This window comes from Scophthalmus maximus, chromosome 13 (genome assembly GCF_022379125.1).
Source record: "Scophthalmus maximus strain ysfricsl-2021 chromosome 13, ASM2237912v1, whole genome shotgun sequence".
NCBI lineage: Eukaryota > Metazoa > Chordata > Actinopteri > Pleuronectiformes > Scophthalmidae > Scophthalmus > Scophthalmus maximus.
Genome location: NC_061527.1, coordinates 22,195,165 through 22,222,458, shown reverse-complemented (window position 1 = coordinate 22,222,458; position 27,294 = coordinate 22,195,165). Strand labels below are relative to the sequence as shown.

The 27,294-nt window shown below is 46.7% G+C and overlaps 1 protein-coding gene across 4 annotated transcripts in view; it reads right to left on the bottom strand.

Annotated features, from left to right (window-relative positions):
* Positions 1–27,294, bottom strand: part of LOC118318377 (pre-B-cell leukemia transcription factor 1) — a 60,047-nt gene that overhangs the window by 9,553 nt on the left and 23,200 nt on the right. For all 4 annotated transcript variants that reach the window (XM_035647948.2, XM_035647951.2, XM_035647947.2 and 1 more), the window contains exons 3-5: positions 5,952–6,196; positions 3,706–3,896; positions 1,119–1,254 (exon numbers count right to left, since the gene is read on the bottom strand). In XM_035647948.2, coding sequence (XP_035503841.1) covers positions 1,119–1,254; positions 3,706–3,896; positions 5,952–6,196 — 572 coding nt within the window. The remainder of the gene's footprint in view (positions 1–1,118; positions 1,255–3,705; positions 3,897–5,951; positions 6,197–27,294) is intronic.

The following is a 27,294-nucleotide window of genomic DNA, read 5'->3' as shown; positions in this document are numbered from 1 at the left end:
AGTTTCCACTGCCTAGTAGGTAAACATTCTCCATTATTGTGGCCGGCGGACGGAAAAGCGCTGCAAATCGTTCAGCCCGCCGAGCCGCTCCCACAATCAGGCCCGGATGCACCCTCACATCGCTTGGTATGAATTAATGAAAGCAATTGAGAAAACAATCCATTTCCGAATGATGGACTGGAAAACACAAACTGCTGTTTACCTTGACGTTGTCATTGCTTTCCTTTTTATCAATTCTCAGAGGTTTGAAACAACTTGGAGTGCTAGAATGCAAAGATGAAAGATTTTTCTTTACCGTCGGCTTGTCAGCATCACTGGCACAAATAAAATATCCCAGTGGCTTTACATATTTGCTCGATTACTGTAAAATGAATAAGATAATCATCATTGCACCGCACATGCCTCAAATGACTGCGTGAGTGCTGATTTTCAGGGGCGGGTGGCTTTGCTAATCGATTGTTGCCTAAACTGCACATTTTCACAGTTGCAAAAATCTCTTAATCCTTTTTCATTAATCAGAAGTTTTTTTGTTAATAACTTCAAAAAATAGACAAAAAAGACAAAGTTTTATCTTTGATCACTAACAAAAACATTTCCCTAACAATATATAAAAAGGAAAGAGAAATACTATTTTTTTTCTTCTTTTCAAACAACCAATTTCATTTATACCCATCTTTGTGTCACATTTCCCAGAGGCACTTTTACTGACTCTGGATTTTTTTTTTATATGTTCTGTGTATTGTGAGCAAAATATGACTGGCCATACCGCGTGATGAGAGTAGAACTGTGACAGCAGTGTTGTCTTGCGCTTGCATTACCCGAGCAGAAACACTGTCACTGGTCAAAAATAGCTTAGTCTGGTTTTGATTTACACGACTGCAAACTTATGACATGACACATTTATACTCTTGAGTGCTTTGTTGTTCTCAATGAAGGGTACCGCTAAAAGATTAGAGGAGCTGTCTGTACTCATGACAGTCAGAAAATGTATTATTAGGTTACTTGCCGGGACGCTCACAGCTGCCTCTTCAGATGGAAACTCGAGTTCGCGCTCGCAGCTCTGTGTGCAGCTGTTTTCCTACAGGTGGTGTGTGGGCGGCAGTGATCTGTGTGTGTACCTGGGCCACTGTGATGGCGCACTTCTTTGCCAGCTCTTCTTTGGCCTCCTCGCTCGGGTAGGGGTTACTGAGGTGTGAGTAGAAATACTCATTCAGGATCTCTGTGGCCTGCTTGTTGAAGTTTCGCCGTTTTCGTCTGCAAAGAGAACGGCGAGGGGTTAGAACAGGAGCTGGGCTTGCGTAAACATGGCCCTCGGCGTTGCTCCAATGACCTCGATGAACACTTCCGCCAAAGTCAAAGCCCATCATCCAAACTGGACCTGAAGATGTTAGTTCAACAGTGGGCCGGTCAATCTCACTTTTGTTGACACGACGTCCTGTCGCCACCGCGGCGCTACGGACTTTAAAATTTAGCCGCAGTTTTACTGTGACACACTTTGCCGGAACGATTTGGTCCTGAATTGCTTCACTTCAACTCTGTTTTTATGAGGGACTGAAAAAAAAAAGCATCACCCACAGCAATAATAGCACATAGACGATCGTTATAATTAAGTTGATATCTACTAATGGCTGTTGACAGATCATAAAAATTCCCAATCTGTGTTAACATCAAACTGTTTAATCGCAGTGAGTACAAGCTACTTATAATGATATATGGAAAATATGTTTTTGCAAAGTATGAATCAAGTAAAGATTTTGTTTAATAAAACGTGCCATTGGTAAATCATCAAAACCGCATCACTTTTTCGGTACTGAAACGAAACGGAGTATGGAAGGTTGGCTGTCTTGATTTTTGATCATGTGTACTTGATAGTAGATGACTACAGTCAAACTTGTGAAAGCATAACACGTCCGAATAATAAGAATGTTTTTAGCTGCATTTGCTGAGATGCAATGAAAAATCAGGCAAAAACTATTTATGGCTAATTATCTGCTAAAAGCTCCACTGTGTCCATTGGCCAGTTGCTAACTGTGTCTGCGGTGTGGGGCTGGGCAGGTAGTGTGTACAGTGGCTTTATCAGAGCCTCTTCACTGAAACAGCTGCATGCCACATCTGGAAATAAGGTTGATGAGAGCAGCGAACCAGAACATTCAAGTTGAGGGACATAAACCAAAACAATGAGCTGAAAGATGCTAAAAAAGTTCCATAGGGCTTAAAGGAACTGTGTCTTCCGTTATTGAAAAAAATAATTGAAGCAGGTATAAAAGCAGGTCCTAAAATATATTTTGTTGTTGTTGTTTTACAAGACTGTGTGGTAAATTGCAATAGAAATAGTACATGCAGATCATACAGTAGAAACTCAGGATCCCAGCATGTCAGAAAATGATATTGCAACACAGAAAAAAAAGCTGAATTGATCACACAGTATTTTATTCATTTTCATATTGCATATGGCTGCACGGTGGTGTAGTGGTTGGCACTTTCGCCTCGCAGCAAGAAGGTTTCTGGGTTCGAATCCCGGTTCAAACCCACCAGGGCCTTTCTGTGTGGAGTTTGCATGTTCTCCCCGTGTATGCGTGGGTTCTCTTCGGGTTCTCCGGCTTCCTCCCACAGTCCAAAGACATGCAGAATGGGGTGAGGTTCATTGGAGACTCTAAATTGACCGTAGGTGTGAATGTGAGAGTGAATGGTTGTCTGTCTCCGTGTATGTGGCCCTGTGATAGGCTGGCGACCTGTCCAGGGTGTACCCCGCCTCTCGCCCAATGTCAGCTGGGATTGGCTCCAGCCCCCCCATGACCCTTAAATGGATAAAGCCGTAGACGATGGATGGATGGATGGATATTGCATATGGAAATGAACCCACTAAGAAGACCCCCATACAACACCTCGAAGCAGAACGACATCATATGCTGATGCCCACGAGATGACTGCCCCTCTATCTCGTGCACCCATCAGGTCGTGTCTGCACGTGCCACATCTAAACAGGGCTTTGCATAAGCTGCAGGGGGAACCCTGTAAAAATCTCTTTGCGTGTATCCACCGATTTAGCGCTGAAATATCTGTCGCGCGCACTCCAAAAGCCTTCTTGAGAATATGTAAATGTGCACAGCATGGGCTCCGGCAGCAGTAGATTAATCAGCGGAGCTGAGCATGGCGGTGAAAGCTTTCCTCTTCCTCCCCCCCTTCCCCTTCGCCGCAGCTCCGCCACAATCATTTGCAGGAGAATAGATAGGGGGCTTTGTAAGGGAGCCCATGCCTCATTTAAATGTTATGCCTCCAACTCAGACTTTGAGTGAGATTTATCCTCGGAGAAATGTATGCAAATCCCAAGCGCGCATCAAAAGGAACAAGCGATTACATAAAAAAAAAAGAAGGGAAACAGTCAGCGTCACGGAGCACACGGGCAACTCTTATTGGCCAGTGTAGCTGGGTAATGCTGGTCCAAATGGCATCAGTGAAGTGCAGACCAGCCCAGTGTGTGTGTGTGTGTGTGTGTGTGGTAAGTGGCAAAACAGCATGTGTTACAGCATGTTTGTAGCATGATAGGCCTCCTACACCAGACATTCATATGGATATGAGGCTGAGAGAGGAGCACATGATGAGGTATTTACCATGTCCAAATTTGGGGGGTTGTTTTTCGCAGCACGGAGCGCGGTACGGTGTGTACGGTTCGAGGTGGAGAAGCGCACATACAAAGACACACACCTGGCATCGAGGAAGCGGGAGCGCAGGATCATGACAGCCTCGCAGGTGCTCTGCTTGAGCTGCATCTGGATGGAGCTGAACTTGCGGTGGATGATGTTCACCATGCGCTCGATCTCCTTGGGCGAGATTGGCCGCGTGCGCGACTGCTCCCTCAACAGGTTCATCACGTGAGTGGTGAACTCGTTGCACGCCTGCAAGGAGAGAAACACACACGCACGCGCGCGCGCGCGCACACACACACACACACACACACACACACGCGCGTAGAGGAGTGGATCAGAAAACCTACCAAAACAAACCTGGTGAACAGCACCCTCGATTTGTCAATGCAGCCCGGACCGACTGCAAACGTTACAGAGAGAGCCACATCTGGCAAACACGCAGGGGTGAGCGCGGCGTTTCAAATTCGCAGATGAAAAGCAACACAGCGCAGCCCTTTGCCGGATGTAGTCCTGGGGCCAGCTCTCTCTGGTGGAGCCAAAGGGGGGAACATAAGCACCGATATATTTCACATTTAACAGAAGTGGCGATGGCAGTGCGTCGGGAGGAACCAATGACAGCTGTTCCCTTCTCAGACGCACACCTTCTCACAGCGCTGCCACCCTGAGAGACGAACATGCCACAAGGTTTCCTTCATCCCCCCCCCCCCCCCCCCCCCCCCCCCCCCCCCCCCCCCCCCCCCCCCCCCCCCCCCCCCCCCCCCCCCCCCCCCCCCCCCCCCCCCCCCCCCCCCCCCCCCCCCCCCCCCCCGTTCGACACCAGGAGCGACTCCGCCACGAGATCACACTCCGGCTCCGCGTCTCTTGCCGCCACCTCTTCTTTATCTCCTCTCCTCCTGTCGATTTCTCCCCGGATGCGCCCGCGTCAGGCTTTGTCTGTGTCTGTCTATCCGCGTGTTCGTCTGTCGTGCGCTCACGTTCACCCGAAAAGGGACGCTGTTGTCGTGCACGCACCGGTTATCAAGGCAATGGGAGGAAATCACCCCACCCCCGCAAGACTATACTTGGAGTACACGCAGCATGACGGACTGTTCCGTAGCCGAAACGCAATCTTAAGTGAATTCTTACTGACAGCGACTTGTGCAGACGAACCTAGTCTACACGGGCTGCCGGCGGATTTGAGTCCCAGTCTGCTGCGGTGAAGAGTGGCAGGTCTGGATCAAAGTGATATGAACAGTCTGTGAAATCTATAATGACACAGATGTTTACGCCGTCTTTTGGTTGTGTGTCATACAGTGGCTAGAACGGCAGGGTTGAGTCGGACGTATTGGGGACAATCAACAGAAGAGGCCTTTAATATTTATTTACCTTTTTTAAAAAAATAAATAAATAGATGTTACTATGATTACTTTTGCTATTTTTTCACTGTCTATACTATGCTTGCTTTCTTGAGCTTGTATCAGATGATCCCGTTTCCGCGTCTGTTTGTCGTTTTCTAAGGGCCTGCTGTACTGTGTGTCCCCGCCTGTCAACGGAGTTGTGCCGTGTCTTTTGTGGCTCTGAACGAGAGCCGTTCCATCAATTAGGGTCAACTGACGCAAAAAAGAATTCACTGACAATTGCCATAATCAGCTGCTTGTTGCAAACAATCTGTGAAGTGGGAACGTCGCACACTTTTAAAACCTGCGTTCATACCACTGTGCGTTGAATATCTTTTTCGGTTAGGGGACAAACAATCTGAGGAAGTTATGATGGGCTGTTTTTGTGACATCATGTAAACAAAACAATTTTTACATAAGGGGAGTAACATTTAGCTGCAGTGATGCCGGTAAAGGGATATTTGGTTCGAGCTCGGAGAACGCACATTATCCTATGGGGCACCTGCATTAACAACCTGCGGGATGTACAAGGCATTTACATTTACAAGGAAGTGAGAGGACGTACAAAAAGATGCAGACAAGCCGCAGCCTCCTCCTCAACAACTCTTCTTTCACTGATGTAGTCCCTCGTCTTTGAGGAAGTACACTACGAATGCGTGGTGAGACAGGAATCAGCTAACAGCCTTACAGCTTCCTCTAGTTTCAAAAATGATGATGTTCTATCTCTTAAAATGAACCTACGTGAAACCTACTCACATACTGCAGCAATGCTATGATGCAAGTGTGACAGATTTAAAATGTTTTTTTGTTCTTTTCATGTCTCCACGAAGCTATATTCACTCTTTGGCATTTTTTATTTTCTCTGTCTAGATTTAAGAAAATGAACACATCTGTCGTTCCTGAGTCCGGTCGGGTGTTATCTTCTCACCTGCTCATACTTTTCCAGCTCCGTGTGGTAGATCTGTCTGATCTGGGTCAGCTTGGCTCTGTAGTCCGAGTGCTCCGCGGAGTTGTCCGGCCCGGCTCCTCCCGAGGCCGCCGCCGCAGCCGCCGCCGCCGCCGAGCCGCCGCCCTTCTCCGGACCGGACACGCCCTCCGCCAGCAGCATGTTGTCCAGCCGCATGAGCTGGGGATCCGGGGGCTCCTCCTCCTGCGCGCCGCGGATACTCAGCACTGCGATGACAGGGAGAAGGTCAGAGGTCAGTCACGAAGGTCGCACCTACAGTGGCGCGACGCACCGTAACCAGCTGTCAGCCGCGGAGCCCGAGCGCACGGCTGACACCGCTGAGTGGCGGCCGCACGTCCGGCAGCTCACTGCGAGCGATGCAGGATGTTGTCACAAATAGAGAGAGAGAGAGAGAAGAGGCTAAATCAAACTGCAGCGGTTAAAGTGATGTGTTGAAATGCATCATCAGCTCTGAAGATCTGAAGTTATCATTGATATTAAAGCACTATAGAGTCAGCGTTTTTCAAGCGAAAATGCCCACCATTTCCAATTTCCAGCTTCTTGAGCGGATGGATTTACCGCTTTCTCTGGCTCATATGTTTGGGTGTTAGATTCATGCTCAGACGAAAATGATCAATTTGGTGACATCACCTTTGATGGAAAAAAATGTTTTTCTGACATCTTATTCACTAAGCAATTTGTCATTCAATTGAGAAGTGAATCAGCAGAATAAGTGGTCAATAATATGAACAATCTTTATCTTGAAAATATATATTTCTTTGGGAAATCACTTTCAATCTCTCACTTGCCTCCTCCTTGTGTTACTGGTATGAATATAATTATTTAATACATTTTTTGTTTCCTAATTTTTCATCTCCTGTATTTAAGATTTCTGGTTATTATTTGTGGGCTTTGTTTATGTGATTGATGAGATGGCATGAATTGACATGTGCCATTTGACATGTGTGCGAGGTACAGCAAAAGAGACCGGATTGGCGTCATCAACGACACTCTGGACGGGTTCCTCTGCCCTCCACTAGAGGTCTCCCTTGCCATTCTCTAGAAGACTCGAGTCCCATCTTCCATTTTCTGAAGTGAAAACACTCCCCGACTCTGACTCTGCCCCCTCCATCTGAGAACCATCTATTTCAATACAAGAGGCCTTCTCCTGAGTGGAGCGCGTTGCCGCTCGGATCCAAATTGATCCCAGAGTGGACATCCAAAGTGCATCGACGGCGGCAGCGTGGCATTATCATCACAGGGCGCCGGTCGCGGCGCTAACAGGAGATATGACTCTGTGACTTTGTGCCCGGCATGTGTCGATAGCTATTTAAAACGTTACCGCTTGTCATTTGTCCCGTTGTCGGTGAATGAAAAGGGACAGGCGGGGGGGGGGGGGGGGGGGGGGCACTTCATTAATTCAGAGACAATGGGAGTGCTTGGTGCATTAACCCCAGACTGCTGTCCGGGTTGGTAGGCCCGGGCAGGAGGTCACTGGGATGAGAATGGGGCCTGCTGTACTAGCAGAGGAAGAGGAGGGGCCTGCCTCAGTCACCCCCTGCCTTTAAGTGGACTGGAAAATGCAAATATGGCAACTGTTGGCGAGTGGAAGGGGTCAGGGGTTCAGGCCACGCGCTCAGCAGGAGGTATATTGAGCGAGTGAGGAGGAGTGCGGGGAGGAGGGAGGGCGACGAAGGTGGAAGGGGCGATGGGAGGGAGGGGGGGGGGGGGTGTCTCTTGGGATGGCAGGACTGTACAAACATCCTGTCTCATTACCCGCACTCCTTCATCACTCCTGTAATGTATGGACGGGCTCGGAGGAGAAAAATCTTGGATGGCTTCACACCCCCCCGTCCCTCCACACCGCTGCGGCCGCAACCGCGTTATGACCCGATCAAACCTGCTCCATCAGAAACTCTAAACCCGCCTGTCCGCTTTAGTTAACGTACATCAACAGAGACCCCCCACCCCATCACCCCACCCCCCCTCCTGGCTCCCGAGCACTCACCAGTACGGAGACACAGTTTTTTTTTTATATCTTCTATAGTTACCACCTCATAAATACCAGACTAAAGTGGGTGTTAAAATGAGAGCACACCACAATGTCCCATGGAGAAAAATGGGCTGCACTTTCTGGAAGTAATTTCCAGCAGGAAAAACGACTCGTAGCGAAACACACTGAGAGAGGAGGAAAGAAAATGGACAACTGTGCACAACGAGAGGCTACTTTAAAGGATCCCAGTGTGGATTTGAAATGAGTTCAGAGTCGGAGAAATGTCTCTTATGTTAATTCCTGATCTCATCCTATGGCTGTGGACAACTTTTGAACAATTAACGACGCGGAAGCCCAATTCAAAGAGCAACGGAGAGACAAAAAATATTAGGGAGGAAGCTCTCTTAAAATGTTTTTCGACTGCAAATCCGAGGCCGGATTTCTTCTTGAACCCATAAAATGTCTAGACTGTCAAATGAAAACGGAACATAAAAATTCCCCGTGTCCACACACAAACGATTCGATTCACGTCTGCCAAGTTCCAGCTTAACATTCATGAAGTGTTTTATTTTACTTGGCATGGAGGCACCTCCAGCAGCATCAGCCTTATGAGAGCGGCGGTTGCAGAGAAGGTCATTTCTGAGGAGATCAGAAAACTAGTGGGCTGACTGCTTTTTGAAGAAATATGGAATAAGAAAGGTCATTGACAAAAAGGGGAAGCAAATGGCCACATTCCACCGAGCAGAATTATCCTCAAAACGAGTAGGTAAGCGCGTGTCAAACTGACAATTAACACAAGCTCTGACGTGATCCCCAGGTCTCGCTTGTTGACACGTGTACGCCCAGCGCTAATCAGCCTCACATCACATCCTCTCGTCGTACGCGGCCCAGATCCCGGCTCCCATTCCTTGCTGCTGATCCAGCTGTCTTGGAGAGCGTCTGTCAGGAGGGAGCCAGGAAGGAACAATGCATTACGCCATGTTGGCTGTGTACTGTCATCCCTCATTGACAGCACACTGTCACACTTACACAGTGTCCTCTGCGCCCGGGAACAAGCCCGAGTGGCTGCTCCCTATAATATCAGCCCTTCCTGCCGCTTCCTATCACGCGATCTGATGGGAAAAACCTGCTCGGAGTGGGGTTAATGTGGATTTCTGCGAGCGGCACGCGGCAGAGTTCATTTTTTAATTTCGCGGGACTAATCAGTGGGATCCTCGACCGACACGATGATTACAGTCGCCCCTCCTGCAACGGGCGTGTTTCCCCGACACGGAGAAACCGCAGACCTGCGGTGACGGGGAGTGATGGGAGGCAAAACGATTATTTATTTATCCCGTTCTGAAAACCTACAGCGCATAATTAAAACCATGGAGGGATTATGTCAAACAAATAAAATTAATAAAGAAAAGAAAGGGATAATGTGCCTCCATAAAATTGGCTTTGCTCTGGGTCATAATTACACGACTCAGTGAGGGCCACTTTATTGGCTAATGGCAGCCTAATTGATTCATCCTAATGTTTTTTCGAGCCTTGGGTCTGCCGGGCTCCCCGTCCAATAGTGCTGGTGAACTTACTTAGCCACCCGCAGACAAACATTGCAGGTTCTATCAGGGATATACAATTATCTGTGTGTGTGTGTGTGTGTGTGTGTGTGTGTGTGATTTGGACCCCCCTCCCCCTCGGCGAACACACATTTTCTGTATGTCTCTAATGGATGCCATTTCCCTCTTGGAGGCGTTGCAGCGACGGCTTGTTGTCAGGCGATGCCTTATTCCCCCGCTCCCGTCGTTGACAAGCAATTCTCACAAGGAGGCAAGCACCGGGCTATATTGCCTCACTTTATTTTGTGCATTAGTATGAATAACAAAAAAAACAAAACGTTTTTTACATTGGTTCCGGCTGCTGGTGAATTCACTAATAGCGTGCACAGAATGCCGGACTGTGGTGTGATGTCGGAGGGGAAACATGTGTTTACGGAGGACATGCATCTCTGCGCGGTTGGATTGAGTCAGGATGGGCGGGCACTGGCCGGCGGTTTTGCTGCTCTGCGTTCACAAAGTGAGACAAAATGTCACCGACAAGGAAAAGACAAGGAAACTGGGAACGGGAGAGCGTGACATTTATTTAACCCCGCAACATCTGGCCTTTTGCAAATCAAATCGATATTTAATACAAGCCCAGGGCAATTGGCTTTCGGAGAGGTGGATGCACTAACTGTCTGCTCGTTTATCTGGGAATATTTATTTCATTTTCCAAACAGCTGAGGGAAAGAAAAAACTAAACGCTTTTGCTCTTTGAGGATAAGCTCGGAATATCATGCTCGGAGATGATTTACGTCCCTATTTGAGGGAGCTTGCCCCCCCCCCCCCCTCATTGCTTGTTTTCAGCGAGCACATGTGTAACATACATTTTCTGCTCCCCATACATTACTCATTCGAGGAGATTGGCTGGTGGCCTCATACGAAGACGGGTGTGGGTATTAAAATATTAATTCAATGACAAGCAGCAGACACTCGTCGCCATACATCCAGAGTTTGATGTTTTGGTGCTTGGAGTCTTAATTGGACAAAGACCAGAGAATGAACTCCTCTCTCCCAAAGGGGAATAGACTGTGACAAAAGTGGGTTGGCAGCCTGCGGCTAGCGTCATAACCCAGCTCCTTTGGAGGAAGCGTGATCACCGCAGAGGGACGTGGGTCCGTTGAAGACTGCAGTATCGCCTCGCCATACATGACAGATACATGTGACAAACATTGAAATTGACTGCAAACACAAGTGAGATCCAGGTCTAAAAATACAGTTCTGAGTCAGTGACAATATTTGGGATTGTATCAAAAGCCTGTCAGGGGATTAAGATTTCTTTCCAGGACACTGCTTGCATGTTCAAAAAATGATTCAGTTTCTTTGCGGCATAACAATATCAGACTCAAAGAGTTGCGGCACGCCATGCTCCGCAGTCCAGATATCTTATCCTATCAGATTAACGGTGGCAAATGGCAGGCTGTCAAAAACCATTACCATATGTAATCCCCTTCTAGATTTCGAAGGCATGTCAACAGGGACCGTTGGCATGGCAGCCCGTCATGGTGATCGGGTGAACGGTGGGGGGAGGGGGCCTGATGTTTAATTAATGATGTTGGGCCGCTCTGTCACAGTTAGCGAGATGGACAGTCAAATGTAAAGGCCTCTGACAGAGATTGGTTGCCACGGTTCACGCTGGCGGACACCTTCGAAGGCCCCTCCACTCTGCACCCAGATGCTGAAATGCGATCCGGAGTGTTACATCACGGGGAGCAGAACGGGGAGCGTCGGCCAGAAGTGACACGCGATGCTGGTCAGGTGACGGCGGGGTCCGGGGCAGATCAGTGCCCGTCTGCCTTGATGCTTGCGAGAGCACTTTGGTTAGGAGGGTGAAGGTTCACCAGGCTTTAAAGGTTAAGTCGGCTTTCATATCAGTTCTTCGCTCTGTGATTGAACATGTGGGTTCTGTACGTACTAGATTGGATTTTATTTTGCATGTTAGATTGAATTTTTAGGGCCCGAGCTCCACCAACAAAGTCAGAGCGAGGACCTATTTTAATTGCGGGAATTATTATTATTATTATTATTTCGCCAAATGAATCGTTAATGTGAGGCACTTAACATGCTCCCACCTGCTCAAAAATTTGCACACGCATCAGAACCGGGAGAAAAGGTTGATAAGATTGACATTCTTCGGGGTCTCAGGCATGGGCGCGTCAAAATATCTCAATAAAGCCCCTTACCACATTCCCCCTTGCTTTACATTTGATGTAGATAAACAACATTTGGTAGGCACGTGTATCACATCAAGACCTACAAAAAAATAGGAGGTCGCCATTACCTCCAACCAAAAGGGAGTCGACCATTTCCATTTTAGTGTGCAAATTTGGACATTTTCCGCGTCATACTTTAACGAACTCCTCCGACAGACTTCACTCCAGCAACTTCGAATTTGGTGTGTCATCTCAAGAGTCATGGGATCAAACGAAACTCAAAGCTTGTTATTATTATTTTTTCATTCCACTGCACCTGTACCAAATCAATCAAGAAAAAGTTGATACATACATAAACTTTAAAGAGAGGCATTGGCATTATTTAGCCATTAGTCCATTGATAATATCTATCATATCAAAAATGATGACAAAATTGCAAAAGGATCCGGGATATCACCATGTTTAGATTATGTCTAAACAGTTTAAGGAGATATCTCTTATTTGAAGCATCTAATTTTTGTGTGCTTTTCAATGAGACCCATAATTTCGTATGGAGACGAGTGGTAGGATTAAGGAAAACATGTATATATATATATATATATATATATATATATATATACATATATATATATAAATGTGCTGGTTACAAATAGAGATGTATAACAACAACGACAACAACAATAATATTATTGTGATGAATGTTAACGTAAACTCCTGTATTGCCAGCTTCTCATAATTATTGCTATTCGGGATTCCTGTGTATTGAAAAGTTGCTGAAGATGTATATGTTGGAGTTACCAAATAAAATCAGAATCTTTTAAATAATATTCAGCATGTGGCCATATCTTTCACAAAATGGAGACATGATGTAATCCTGTTCAATACTTAAAAAAAACAAAAAACAGACTTGTGTGTCTGGCGAGAGCCAAACGCTTTGGTATAATTAACCCTTCCTGGTTAGGCTGTGGTTGGCCTGTCTGCTCGAATCTACAGTGACGGCACTGGCCTTATTTGTTTGCATTGGTGCTTCGGTGGACACACTTCATTGTGACTTCGGCAGTTAATAAATCACAGTGCGAGCCCCCTCGCCTCGACGCGAGCCTGTGCCACGGTGGTCCTGTCACGAGGCAGGCGCCCGAGCCGAAGCGACAGCTACATGCTAATTCAACATTGGCATAATTCATTATACAGTCGCAAGTGTACTGGAATGGAAAGAGGACCAACATACACCAGGAGGAAGGCGACAGGCATCAAACTGTTAAATCCTGCTCCCCTTAAGTCCCCTCCGTTTGCCTTTTTGCGAGGACTCAAGTCTTTCAAGTCTTCCCAGAAATATAAAATTAAACCTCACTATTAGATATGCACATAAAAAGCTCTGGGAGGTGTAAAACGTGGAAAAAAAAATAATATTTATATTCTACAGCATTTTACTTTCAAAGCATATTCACAAAGGCATGTGATTCATTTTAAGGGGAAGAAGGTTAACAGGCAATATCAAAGAGGTTAATGGACAATGAAAACAATTAAGGGAGCACCGGGGCTCCTTAACATTGTTGTTAATAAGAAGTCTGCCTTTTCATGAAATATGGTAATCCATGCAGCCACTTCCGCTAAGTCACACAAAAGCCAAATGTAAAATGACATATCAAAGGGAAGAGCGGAATCGGCTGCATTAAAGGGGAAATTAACAAAGAGATAAAGAGCCAATTAAAGTGATATGGCCTCGCGCTCTTCAGAAGGTGAAAAAAAGCAGAGGGAGCGGAGCTGACTGTCCTAACATAAGAGCCGACTCATTGTCCGGATGGGTCCTCTGCTTTGTGACCACCAGTTCAGAAGAGAGAGAAGCTGCCGTCTTTGTTGAAAATAAGAAAAAACCTGATCACACACACTCCGGTCCTGTGCAGATACCACTCTTGAAGGTAATTAGAATCTAGTCCAGCAAGGCCTTTGGCTTACGTATAACAATAGTCTAGTCAATAGTCTTTGGAACATTGTACATGTGCTCTCCTTTTAGAATTTACATAAAAAAAAAAGCTTCTGATCGGTTATCCTTCACTTTCAGCATGACACTCAATGCAGCAGCAGCCGCGGCTGTCCATCTACGCCTCGCTCCGTTCAAGAATTAAAGGGATCTTTCAGCTTCAACACTCTTTCGACCGCACTAGACTTTTTACAAAACGTCTTTCGGCGGATCGCCATCTAAAATCAACATTGCCTTCGTCCAAACGCCCGATCACAGGTTGCATGTGTCAATAGGCTGTGAAGGTTCTGTGAAGCAGAAAAACAAAAACAAAAAAACATTTCTTGAGCATAGACATTTATTCCTGATCTAGTAAAATGCAGTTTGTCAAAAATAATCCTAACTCAAGGTGGGCTTCCTAGCTTTTTCAGAGCTGTCAGCCGTCTACATCAATTTATATTCTGCCATCAACTCATAGGCCATTGGTAAAAAAGCCAACAGTGAACCCTGGAATAACATTTTGGATTTGGAATTTGGAACGTATCGATCGGTCAGACTGAGATTTATGATATATTATGTTGTTGACACGTCCTCATAGCATTTGCCAATGTCAAATTGTCAGTCAAGTTATAACTGGTTGACCAACAGAAAGGGTTTGACTTGCTTTAACCTTTTTACTGTTACAGACCCTTCTGCTTTGGCTATAGACAAAGCTCTTTGGAAGACAAAGAAGAGGCGTCGTTGTTTTTCATTTACTGTAGGTAAAGGAACATATTTCTTAACATGTTCTACCATCAACACATTCTTCTGTACCACTCCAGCTAAGCAGCTTCTCTTTGACCCAACCATCCTTCTATTCCAGTGGAATCATCAAGGTGCAGTTTTTTGCCCATATATAAAGCAGAAATCTGCCAATACCAATAACAAAAGGCATTGCTGCCATATTGCACGTGATCCAAGGACAATCTAGGACAATCCGTCTTCAGAGGTGGGTTGAGGTTCATCCCCGCTGCGCAACTTCTCGGCCGGCATAAAGGACGGGTAGCAGTCAAAGAGCATCCAGGCAAGTGTCCTGCGTGTCCCACACACGAGACAGCGGGCATCCAGCAAGCATGTACCAGACTGGGGACAACCGCGGCCCCGGGGCAGTGTGTTGACTGGGCCTGCCATGTCATTAACAGTCGCCTTGATCCGCTCTACCTTATTAAAGCCATTCCTTCAGGAGAGCAGACGAGCATGTCACAGTGTGAAACCAGGCCAAGGAGGGAAGGTGACCACACTGCCACCCTCAGCTCGTGCAGGGCGCAGGGGGGGTTGGGGGTGGTAGGAGCACAGCGCAGCGGCTTTGTTGTCAGCCTCATCCCGGACCCCCTGATGTCCCTGTGATTCCCCTGTCAGTTTGTGTTAATGGAACTCACAGCGGTTATGCTCCTTCACATTCTTATCTCCTGTAGCAGGACAGTGGCACGGCCTCGGCAGTGTCGGTTGGGCCTCGGCTGACCAGCGGACGACTGCTGCGTGGAATGTGGACAGTGTCTCTCCTGTTGGCGCCGACTCATACTGCATCCGGGGACGCTGGGAATCAATCTTCACGTACGTTCGGTGCAAACCGGCCTCACACGGTTATTAACCGACGCAGAGAATTATTCGGGGTTAACTCCCTTCCACTGCTGTGCTCATGAGTAAAAACAAAAAAGCTACAGCACAGACCCGCGGAAACGCCCGCTCGGGAGGCGGTGGCGGGTTCCAGCTCCGTCCCATCGCTTTGACTACACTCACACACACACACACACACACACACACACACACGCGCACGTGTGCCATTATTCACACAGCGCAGCTCTCCTACTGCCAACCAGTTTATGTAAAAGTGATTAACAGTAATTAATCCTTAATCACCATGATTAGCCAAGTCGCAGTAAATTAAGCCACATCTGGAGCATCTGAGGGCTGGTGAGTGGCAGCAGGCGTGCTGAGCGCGAGCGCCACTGTTTACCGAAGGTCTACCTGGAACATCTGAGAGCAAACACCCAGAGTAACTTCATCTGCCAGTCGTAGGCCTTGTGTTGTCAGGTGGCATGTAAGTTTGGATAGCACCTAAAAACGTACATCTTCTTGAAATTAGTTTAATTCAAACAGCCATATGTTTTTTCCCTCCCCCATAAATGATTACTCTTGGTAATAAGTAATGCACCTACTCACTGTAATCAGAGCTTTTGTACGACACAGAGAGTCGCACGCGAAGAAAACCAAAAACACAACGTTGTGGCTGATATTTGACAGACACGACATGTCAGCCAATGTCACGTGAACAAACCGTATTGATAAGGATACAGTCAATTCGCTTTTCAACGAATTGTGACAGGGTGATGCGATGGATCACCATTAGAGCTGAAACCCTTGAATCGGTGGTTACAAGTCCTCCTCCTGGCAGATTCGTGCGAGCGCAAGGATTTTCAGGACAAATTTTAAACTGATGATAGCGAAAAATAATGTCCCAATGTCACCAAATTCTGCAACCTTGAAATATGAATAGATAACCATAATGAGAACTTCTTTATATGATGATAAACCCTGTGATCCTGTTATCTATTTACTTCATGTAAATGCTGTTTGGGTATTTTGCACTGAGCATGTGAACGGCCCCTAACCATTAGGGAATGATAGCTTAAATACAACTGGAGAGTTTGATATTTAAAGCTTTCTTCTTGTTGATAATTCTCATGATTCAACTGCGGCAGGCACATATTGAATTCTGACCCACACTGTTTCTATAATGTTGCATATGTCCCGCGTTGAAGTCCAACAATAAATCGTTGACGTCAACACTTTCCCCGGTAGAAGGTTGCAATGCAAAATGTGCTACGTCGACTAGGGCGGACATTGAAATGGGCTATTGATGAGATGAGGTCTCTGGATGAAGGAGACTCACATTTTCACGTATACATTTTAATGCATCTAAGGATATTCTGTGACCCACATCCAGCCCCCCCCCCCCCACATACACACACACACACACACACACACACACAACCCTGTTTGTACCTGTGCTGCAGTGTTGATTGGCTGAGTTGCCTGAAGATGTCTCAGTGCGTCGCAGCAGTGGAAGCGGCGGCGGCGGCGGCGGCTGCACCGCCCCTCTCTAGCTTTTTTTCCTGCCAGATAAATGATGCAGGAGAGCTGGTTGTGTGCTGGGGAACCGGTTCCATCGCAGCGGGTGTGCTGTGTCTCTTAGCCCAATGTTTCTCTTGTGCCCCCCTGGAGGGTTTTCTCCCCGCGCCCCAGTCTCTCCTTGTTACACAGCTCCAGATTAATTACACACTTTAATGAGCTGAATTATTAATGGGGCTCTTACTTGGCAGTTTAAGGAAATGCAGAGGAGAAGACGGCGTCGAGCATCGGGAATTGGGGCTCTCATTAAAACATCAGACAGCGCCTTCGGGAGCGGCGATATTTAGCCGGAGAAATAATAGGATTTGGTGTTTTTTCACGTCGGGAACAGGGAACGCCGCTCGAGTATGAATCCGCAGCGATGGAAGTTCGTGCACAACATTATGTCATTGAGATTGCAGGCCCAAGGAAAATTTATGTGTGATGGAAATGTTGCGAGCTGCCAAAAGAAGTGTCGGGGGACGGGGAGAAGAGAGATGCGAGTTAACACCCGTGTAATACCACCTCGGATGTGAAGGAATCTTTCCTGGTGACCACATTTGACCCTTTAACCACATTGTGTTTACTACGGGTCCAAGTAAGGTTATTCCTCGTGGGACCACATCCCATTCATGCAGTGTTGCTGGGCGATTTGGCCTATGAATAATATTGCAATATATATTGTGTATCGCGATATAACAAATATATATTGCAATATTATTTATTTATTACATTTTTAAATCTCCTAGGTGTGGGTGGATATTTGCACATATGTGGCAATAGTTTTACGGCACTCTTTGCAGATTTTACTGTTGTTTGTCCCGCATCTTTCTGGCAATCACTGTCAGATGACGGATCCCGAATTTGTCCGCCTCAACCTTTTACTACAACTTCCCAATCTTGTATAAACTTGCGTTGGCGCTTCACTTTCACTTTGTCCGCAACACTCTCTTTGTGTGTGTGTGTGTGTGTGTGTGAGAGGGAGAGAACGAGAGAAGAGAAAGGCCGAAGCAAGTCTAATGCCGCATTAACACAATCCTACGTTTCAATTTGTAGACGCGGCACTGGCGACATAGTCATTCAATACATCTCGTGTACATCGGATATATTCGAGATACCGCCCGGCCCCACTTCACAGCTATCCCAGCAACAGACAGTGACACCCTGTTTGTGGCGTGTGACAAGTGAGTGTGCTAGTGTGACCAGTGTACAGACATCCCCTGAATAACAGGAAACTAAACGACTGAATGAGACTAAAGACTAAAGGAAAGAATACTCTTAATGGAAGAGAACCAATTAAATGAGGGGAAATTCCGACGCACAATGCAGCCACTGGTAAAGCGTTTTCTTTTGTGACTGTGATTCAGCACAATATTACGCAAAATGAGTTGGACTACAGACGGAGTGAAGGGAACGAAGAGAAAAGGCAATTTCTAGGTGAACATGTCTCATTCCCTTCTCCTTCAAGGAGGGGCGTTTTTTATTTTTTTTTATCTCGCCCAACTGTAACACTCACGGCGACAAAGGTGTTAATCAAAATCAGGACTATGTGAAATTTTCATTATGAAGGGGGCTTTGAAAAAAAAAAAAAGCTGCTGGAAAGTGAGATTATTCACATAATATCACACTCGCTGATAAGAGAAAATCCCGCGGTGAGGAGACAGGAAATGAAACCAGGAAGAACAAGTTCCAGAGTTGTTCCAGTGAGTCTTAAATTTATATTTCTGCAAGAGCAAAATTCAACACACACACACACACACACACACACACACACACAATCTGTGTACGATGTGTTCATGATCAAATGTCGGGAGCGTGTCCGACGTTGGCGACGCTCTCGCATATATGATCTCGACAGAGCTGCGTGAAAGAACAGAAGCAAGGGCGGTTTGTTTTCACACATCCAGCGTGATGACCGTGTTCATCAGGGACCGCTGCGATGGCGGCCGCACCAACACGAGCTACGTGTCCTGAGAGCGCCAAACAGCTTTTCCACGCCTGCTCGCGGAAATCCACCGTAGGATCCCAGGGGATCTCTCTCTCTCTCTCTCTCTCTCTCTGTCTCTCTCCCTCCCTCCCTCTCTATTTGTGTACAAGCCGGTGCCAGCGCCGACTCTTCCTGGTGTTTGGGAGGAAACAATAACGGACTCATTGCATTGTCAGATTACATTACAGCCTGATGCTCTGCACGGCCGGGGCCCCTCTGAATGGATTTTGTCTCTATTACCATATTTGGGGAAGACACTTCTCGGGGAAAACTGATGACATAGCGCCTGACAAATGAGATTGAAATCTGACTGATGATCTCGCGCCTGCACCTCGGCGATACGGCACATTAGCACAAGTCCCTGATTAGTAATCACGGTGGAGAGCAATCAGATGACCCAGAATGGCCTAGTGGCCACGCAGGCGGGCGGGCGTCTTTGTGCAGCCCTGCAGCTCCAGACACAAAGGCCCTGGGGACACGGGGATGCTGCTGCTGCTGCTGCATCAGAGCTTCAACCCCCCCCCCCCCCCCCCGCCTTGTAGCCAGGATGAAAACCCCACAAGTTTCTGCTCGGGATAAGAGAAAAAGAGAAATGGCCACACAGCTCATTACGTGGGTTCTATTCGGGTCAGGGAGCAGATGCAAATGTAGGTCAGGAGGAACCCCCGTTGTCAATCAAGGAGGAGCAGCAGAATCAAAAACCAAAAAAAGGAAAAAAGGGTGGAGTGACGGAGGCGGATGGAAGGGGGTCTCCCCCGGTGAGAGATCGCAGGGCCCGTCCCCGAGGACAGAGGGGCGTCAAATCATCCGCAGAGGATGGGACCGGCGCGGAGCTTCGACGGGGGGGGGGGGGAAACTTAATTAGACTCCTGCTCGTGAGGTTAATTTGAGCTTACTGGCGCGCGTGGAAAAGCGTTAAGGTTTTCCTGCAGCGCGACTGATCCCGCGTCAACCCCAAGTGGTTTTCATGTCCTGCGTCTCCGGCCCCTGCGCCGCCACCACGGCACCGAGACAGCCGAGCAGATGAGGCCACTCGGACCTGCGGTAGGTGCCGCAGGCCTCCCGGGAGGACACCGGAGACGCGAGGTCACCTCCAAGCCAGATCTGCGCACTTCCACGCTTGAACCTCCTTTGAGGGAGACGCGTTTGTCGTTTTCCGAACGTTGAAGCACATCAATTTTTTCCCTCTCGCTCTCGGCACTCTCGGCCTTTTGTCCGGCTCCTCTCTGGAAATCTCCGCCACAGCGGCGGCCACTTCCCCCTCCACCTCCCTCCAACTCTGCAAGCACTTCATTTCACCTCACACTGAGCTCAGATGCGGCGCAGACTGCCTCGAGGTTGACACTTGTCTGAATAATGTTATGCTAATGCTCTAGTCTACCTGTAGTTACCCCTAAGTGCAGGAAGCAATCTGTTGATTGCGAGAAAGCAATTTTGCTGAACGAGAGGGGGGAGAGCGTGGGCCGCGAGAAGGAAAAAAAAGCGCCCGAAATGAGAGGGTAACAAGAGATCTTCTTTAAGCTGCGGCAAAAGCAATTTACAGAGGACGACAATTTTCTCCGGCTGTGAAAAGGAAGCGCTCCCTCTAATTGTGCCTACGCAGAGCCATCAAGACGGAGACACAGAAAATAGAGCAGCGGGCACAGCACATATCCCAGAGCAAGTCAGAGCTGTGAGCAGGGAAACAGCCTTGAAGCCCTTATTTAGTCAGGGATACATATTTTCTTTTGAAAATGAATTGAGACGCCCATTCTGCACTGTAGATTATACTGAAGGAGAAAAGCAAAAAAAAGAAAATGGGCCCACACAATCACAGCCTGGGTGCATTGTGTTCTCCAGCTCGGGGGCTAATTACCTTTAGGGTTTCTGCATTATATGTAGTAGACGTACACCGCCAAACGTGATGACGTGTATGAGAGAGAGAATGGCCCCCGCCTCCCCCTGCTCCCGTTTCTCTTTTCCCCCGTGCACGGGCGTAATGGAACTCCGAATGCCCCCTAATGATGAATGGGGACATTGTCCTTTTAATTTGTTTGTTGGTCCTTGCTTTGCCCGGGGAAGGCAGATGTAGAAATGAATAGCTCTTTCCGACAAGAAGTGGGGCCGGTATTTGTGTCAATGTGTGTGTATGTTGTTTTTTAGTTGTTTTTTTTTTAAGGGGGGGGGGGGGGTAGGCTTCTAAAAATAAGGAAAGCGGCACCATGTGTGTGGTGCCAGATTGGGCTCGGTGCTGCGCTCATCTCGCTCTGGCTCGACTTCTATCTGCCCGTGTGATAAAGCTGCTAACAGGCCTTTATCGGGGAGCAAGGGGAAATATGCTCCTGCCAGATTAGGCCCCAGACTCTGCCAAGGTTATAAACAGCCTGTTATCTGTGTCCCAAACAGAGTAATCCACGCTCTATCAGCACCCAAACATATGGGCCACACAGAGCAGAGATAGCCTCTGATGGACACTTGGTTTTAATTGCAATGAGAGCCAGCGGAGCATCGCTGCGAGAGGGGGACATTAAAAGGGTCTGTGATTGTGGACATCTCCCAGCCCCCGCCGTAGCCGGCCAACGTTCACAAAGACCACCCCTCGACCTTTCTGCAGCGCAGCACCTGCTGCTTCCTGCGCGCTCGGGCGCTATCATGCACGAGCAGGGGCAGCGTCAATGTTACATTTTCCAGGAATCTATTAAAGCCCCGCTGGATATTTGTCTGCCAGTCAAATTAGTATTTTCTCCTTTTCATTCCGATGTCATTTGGTGTCTTTGTGTGTGTTCCCCGGCACGCTAAATTTGATTTTGGCAGCGGCAAGTATGCATTAATGTGATTAGGGCACTGATGGGGCTATTTTCGGTTCTCGACACATCGTGGACTATTCTTCGGGGCTGATGCTTCACGAAACATCAGTTCTGAGACGCACTCTGCCTGCCGAATCAATAACAAACTCAAAACTTCTCCGGACGCAGGCTTAGTAAACAAGAGCCACTCAGACGCTGTGTCTTTCAGCACAAAAATACACACACACACAAACACACACACACACACACACACACACACACACTCACTCTGAGTAAAAGTCTGAGTGAAGTGAGGACAGCAGGCAGAGATGACGGAGGGGTGAACAGAGTCTTTCAGCCACGTGTAGTGCATGTGTTGAAAGGAATGCTGTGAATATGTTTGTTTTTTTTAATTTCAGCATCACAGCTTTGTCCAAAGGAACACCAACATCTTTTGGTTCTGACAACATCTTTAAAGCATAGGCTGTGTATACAAATGGACGCAGTCACCTGGTCCGGTGTGCCTGAAGCCCGTATTCTCACGAATGACCAGCAGGGGGGCGACTCCACTGTTTGCAAAATAAGGACAGTGAGGAAATAACCCTACGTCCCACTAGATTTATAACATTTTCCTGAAGAGGTTCGGGTCCCAATTGCTAGTTTCAAGTCTTTATTCAAGCTTTTTGTTAATTTTTTTAAATTATGATCCCATTTAGAGTTAAATAGACGATGAAAAATGGTATGCATCGGGGCGTGGATACCGTGTGAATGACAGCAAGTACCGTCCAATCAGTGCAAGTCGCAGGTGAAGGTGGACGTGCAGTGGACAAGCTCTAAGTCGGGCCCACCCCCTGCTCCTCCAAATATGGTAACGTCTGGTTGCAGTTCACAAACTGTTGACGGGTGACGTCATAGTGGGTTGCCACTTGCTTTAAAACCTGCACAAACTGATATTTTGGCCACCTGGAGGGCAGCAACAATGACAAGTTCCGACTGCATGACTTACACCACTTGCTGTGTTGTGATCGGGAGTCTTGCAGTCGTCGCGACTGACTGGCGACAGGGGCTCACACACTTCACAATCTTTCACCAGGAGAGACTCCCGACTCATCTGTGTGGTTTCCAAAAAAATACTCGAAAACAAAACTGAAAAAACAAAAAAACAAAAGCTTCTGCAGCTCTTTATCTTTTTTTAACTTGACTCCCATTGCAGCTGATTTGCAGAATCCTGTACACATTTGCAAATCACAGTATACGCGTTTGCAGGATCTGTGACACATTTACAAATCTGACCACGCACAGAGATACAGTTACACAACTCTCCACACACATACACTAATAACGTTGCTACAATATTGGCTCCATCAGTGATCGTTCAAATGAATCGGAATGATCCTACTGCTCTTCTGTGTAACCCTGCTCACAGATGATGCCTTTTTATTTTATCTGGTCCCGTCTGTAATAGAAAGAAATGATGATGGTGAACGCTGAAATATATGTTTTTACAGGAGATTGGGGAGATAGGTCAGTGCATCAGCGTCCCAGTCCTCGCGACGTATTTAACCCTCTCAGAATCGCGTGTGGTCATCGAACAGACAGAGCGGCTCCTCGTCCATCTCCATAGAAACTCGCTGTCCCTCTGTGTCTGAATATAATATACGACGCAGGGCATCCTGACCTAGCAACATGTTCTTCTGGCACCGTAAGGCGACCTTGAAGAAGAGCACACATTCCCTCTGAAACGCGTCAACCAGCAGGACAGGAAATTCCCCAACACCGCCCTGTGCTCCGATTGGCTGGAGTTGCTGTCGCCGACTTGCCAAGAAATTAAGCCTGCAAGAAATCTAGTTGGAGACTAGAATATGTCACTAAATCTGTCTGCGCTTTGCTGCTGGAAACGACATTGATAAGCGCAGCGAGACTGAACCATATTTATTACTGTGTCAAACTTAATTCTACAGTTTGACCAAAAGGGTAAAACAAAATTAATAATAAAGTAAGGTAAAACTATAGTTTAAAAAAAGAAAAGAGGCAACAAGCAAAGAACAACTAGCCACATGATCAGACGGATTTTGAACTAAAGGTCAAAGTTGGAAGAGAAAACAACACACTGTTTTAACTTTGACCTACTGTACCTTAGTTGGTTTAGTTTTACTTGAGCAATAAGGGGTTTCTCCATTTCTACTCATATTTTGGGTATCTTGATAGCTCGTGTTGCTTTGCTAATCAGTATATTGATGTTAAATAGTCATTACAGTCATTTTATATGCAAAATCACCAAACGCCACCTTGTTCAGTTTCTTAGTTGTGAGGATTTGTGCCATTCTTTGCCTTTGTCTCGACAGGAACTGTAAAAAGACCATACCAACTAAGTGACTGTGAAAATAATCGAGCAACTGGTAGCTGCATCTTAACTGTCATCACGATCAATAGAGATGATTTGCAAAGCTAAAAGACAAACCGTACGGTCGTGATAAACCAGGAGTATCTTTAAAATCATTCTTGTTCATGATATCCAACTAACCAAAGGGAATAATAACTTGTTTCCTCCGACGCTGCAGCACGGTCCTGACATTGTATTGTAAGAACAGCACACGTTTCACCTCTTCCAGCCGTAACGGGCAGCAGCCCCTGTGTTAGTGAGGACTGGGGTATATCTGGGGGAGATTAAGACCCTCTGCTACTCTCGTACTACGCCTACTACTACTGTGTCCCCGTATAAGCAGAAGGCTGCTCTTTCTGTCGGCGGAGCTGTGATCTGAATACCTCTGCCTTCATAAAAAATTCAGGCCTTATTGACTCCCTACTTTGGTTTCCCTGCAGAGCCCACCTCCCCAGCTCCTTTTAAATTCTGCTCTCGTGGCTGAGGATGCACACCTGCCTCAGGGAAAAAAAAGAAAAGAAAGAGAGACGTCTCCGGCTTAACGCGGGGGCTTTTATAGCCCTCCCCCGCCCCCCGAACCGCATCTACATCATATCATTCCGTGTGCGAGAAATGTACGTCTCGGCCCGGAGCATCGTTAGACGATGACCCTGAAAATGAGAATAAAACCCCGTATATCTGTTTACCTGAAATAATAAACGGCAAAGAGCCGGTTCGGCAGCGTCGGATTGTTAAACCTCCTAATCACTCAGCTGTTACTGACTTCCAGGGTCAGCTGGGGATTATTGGCATTATAAAATGCTACATCGCATCTGTTACGCCAAATATTGATAGATCATGTTCTTTTTATTTCAGCATCTGTTACCTGCTCTTTACTGCGCATCACCGCCGACTGGCTGCAGCATTCAAGCCACACAGGCTGGGCTCATCCGTCTCTCCGCGCGCAGTATTTCAAACGCAGCCAACGCAAAAGGGCACAAAGTCTAATAAATTCCTCTTTTTATATACTGCCCCCAGATTTCTAAGTCCTGTCCAATAAAGTTTTAAATGTCATGAAGGACCTATAATGTGGATAGCATAAACCGGAGCCATGAAAACCATACAGGGCCCTGTGCCTTATCTTTTTATCCAATAAAGTTTTATATCTTTGAATCAACTATAAAATGGTTTGGAAACTGTCAACAAGGGGATAATTGGCCGACTTTATTGCCGTGCTGATATGTCCCAGTGGGCTCATTTCTCTTTTCTGACAGTAAATGAGAAAACTGTATGGCATACAATGCGGTCAATAAGCCCCTTGTAGTCTGAATTAATACAATCAATATACATTTAGTTTGGTTTGTGTCTCGAAAGGGAGAAAAAACTTCCCCTGAAGTGAAGACAAGCAAAAACCTAGACATAACCTACACTTTGTAGGATGAAAATGAAAACTACACGTGTCCCTGACCCTCTGCGAGCAGTGCTGTAACCTTCTGCCAAGGATTTCCGAGTTGCGACGAACCGGTCAACACAAACAAAAGCAGACCAGCATCTCCAAGGCGCAAGCATTTCACACTCCGCCGGGTAGAGGCAGAGGACAGGCCTCTAATGACACACAGTCCCCCCAGTCACCTAGAATGAACATGCAGCGCTGGAAATAGACCGGAAACTCTTGCGTCCGCGCGGGCCAGAGAGCTGGTGATGCCTGCCTGCCTGCCAAACAAAACCCTGCCACTGCAAGGAGAGACAAAGCCCCGCGACTGCGTCTCAATCATACAAAGCAAACATGATGGAAGCATGTTATTCAATGAGTTGTAACACCGTCGCAGGGTGAACTGTACACACACACACACACACACACACACACTGCAGCAAGCTTCAGTCAGCCGATATATTTTTCTATTTCTATATTTCGGACTATTTCTGTTGTGGATGAATTGGATCCTTTAAACGCTGAAGTTTGACTTTAGAGTTACAATAAATCCAAGGATTCATATAGTCAAAGAGTCAAAGAGTCCACGCAGCAACACGGGTTCTGTCAGCATCACTTGTCAAAGAGACAAACATGAAATCATAGCTAAGTCAACAGTACTAAACATATATGGGCTGGAACAATGAGTTGATTACGGGTAAATCAATCGACACATGAATAATCTTTGACTGTTCCGATAATCGTTCCAGTGCAGCTGCCCCCTCTGTCTTACATGATTAGAAAAGGGGATATCTTGGATTTTTCGGGATAAAAAGGGAATCTCGCCTTGGACTTACTGGAGCATTAGGGTCCGATTTAAGAAGAAAAATTAAGATTTATTCTTGCATTTCAAGAATAAAGTTGAAATGTCGACAATGGAGTCAAATCCTCTGGTCCATTAAATCCAGTTAGAGTTATATCATATATATATATATATATAATACAGCTATCAATATATATATATATATATATATATATATATATATATATATATATATATATAAATATATATGTCATAATGGCATAAAGACTGTTCCTTTACTCTTACTTGATATCGCCAACATAGCATAGGTTTGACTTAATCCAAATATTTTGACATTTTGCCTTTCGCAAAAAATGAAAAGAGAAATCGGCATCGTTCACCCGACGCTCACACTTGTTAGATGCCTGCTTCACGAGCCGAACTTCAGACGGGGGAAGAACACTAAATACGAGAAGTGGAAATTGGTAAAAGATACGGGAGATGAGGTGACGACGAAGACAAAGTTTGACCAGACGTGGATGCACTTTGGTTTCGGTGCCAAGGCCCTCATCGAGCTCTTTGTAGACTTCAGGTTTAAATCACTGACGCCTTTGACGTTTCTATGCATTCGACATGACATATAGGTCACTTATGTAATATTAATTCTGAGCGCTCTCATGTTGATTGCGCTCCCCAGCCGGTGGAAATGACATGGCTTGTTTGCTGCTTGGAGTCGGCCCATTTCATACATAGAGCGACTCACCTGTGCCTCGGCGCAAACATTTCTATTGAATTCCAACCTCCCAAAATGGATTCCCCTCCTCCAGCACTAAATTCCCTGGCTTCCACCAGTCTGCTATGACAAAAGGGAGTAAAGGCAAGCGGCACTGAGGTTAAGGCTCCAGTCGCCTTAATGAGCTTCTCTGTTCCAGTGTGTTGCATAAACCCATTACCTCCCGGCACATTATCTCATCCATTTCTTATATGTGGATGGCTCCCCCTCTCCCGAGAGCATGACATTTCAGACACGGACCGTGGTGCACTGTATATACGTCTCCCAGTAAGAGTCTATAATGTTTCTATTTCACATAGCCGTCGAATTGACCCTGAGATATCAGACAAACACTGAGTGGGGGGGGGGGAAGAAAAAAAACAACTCTAC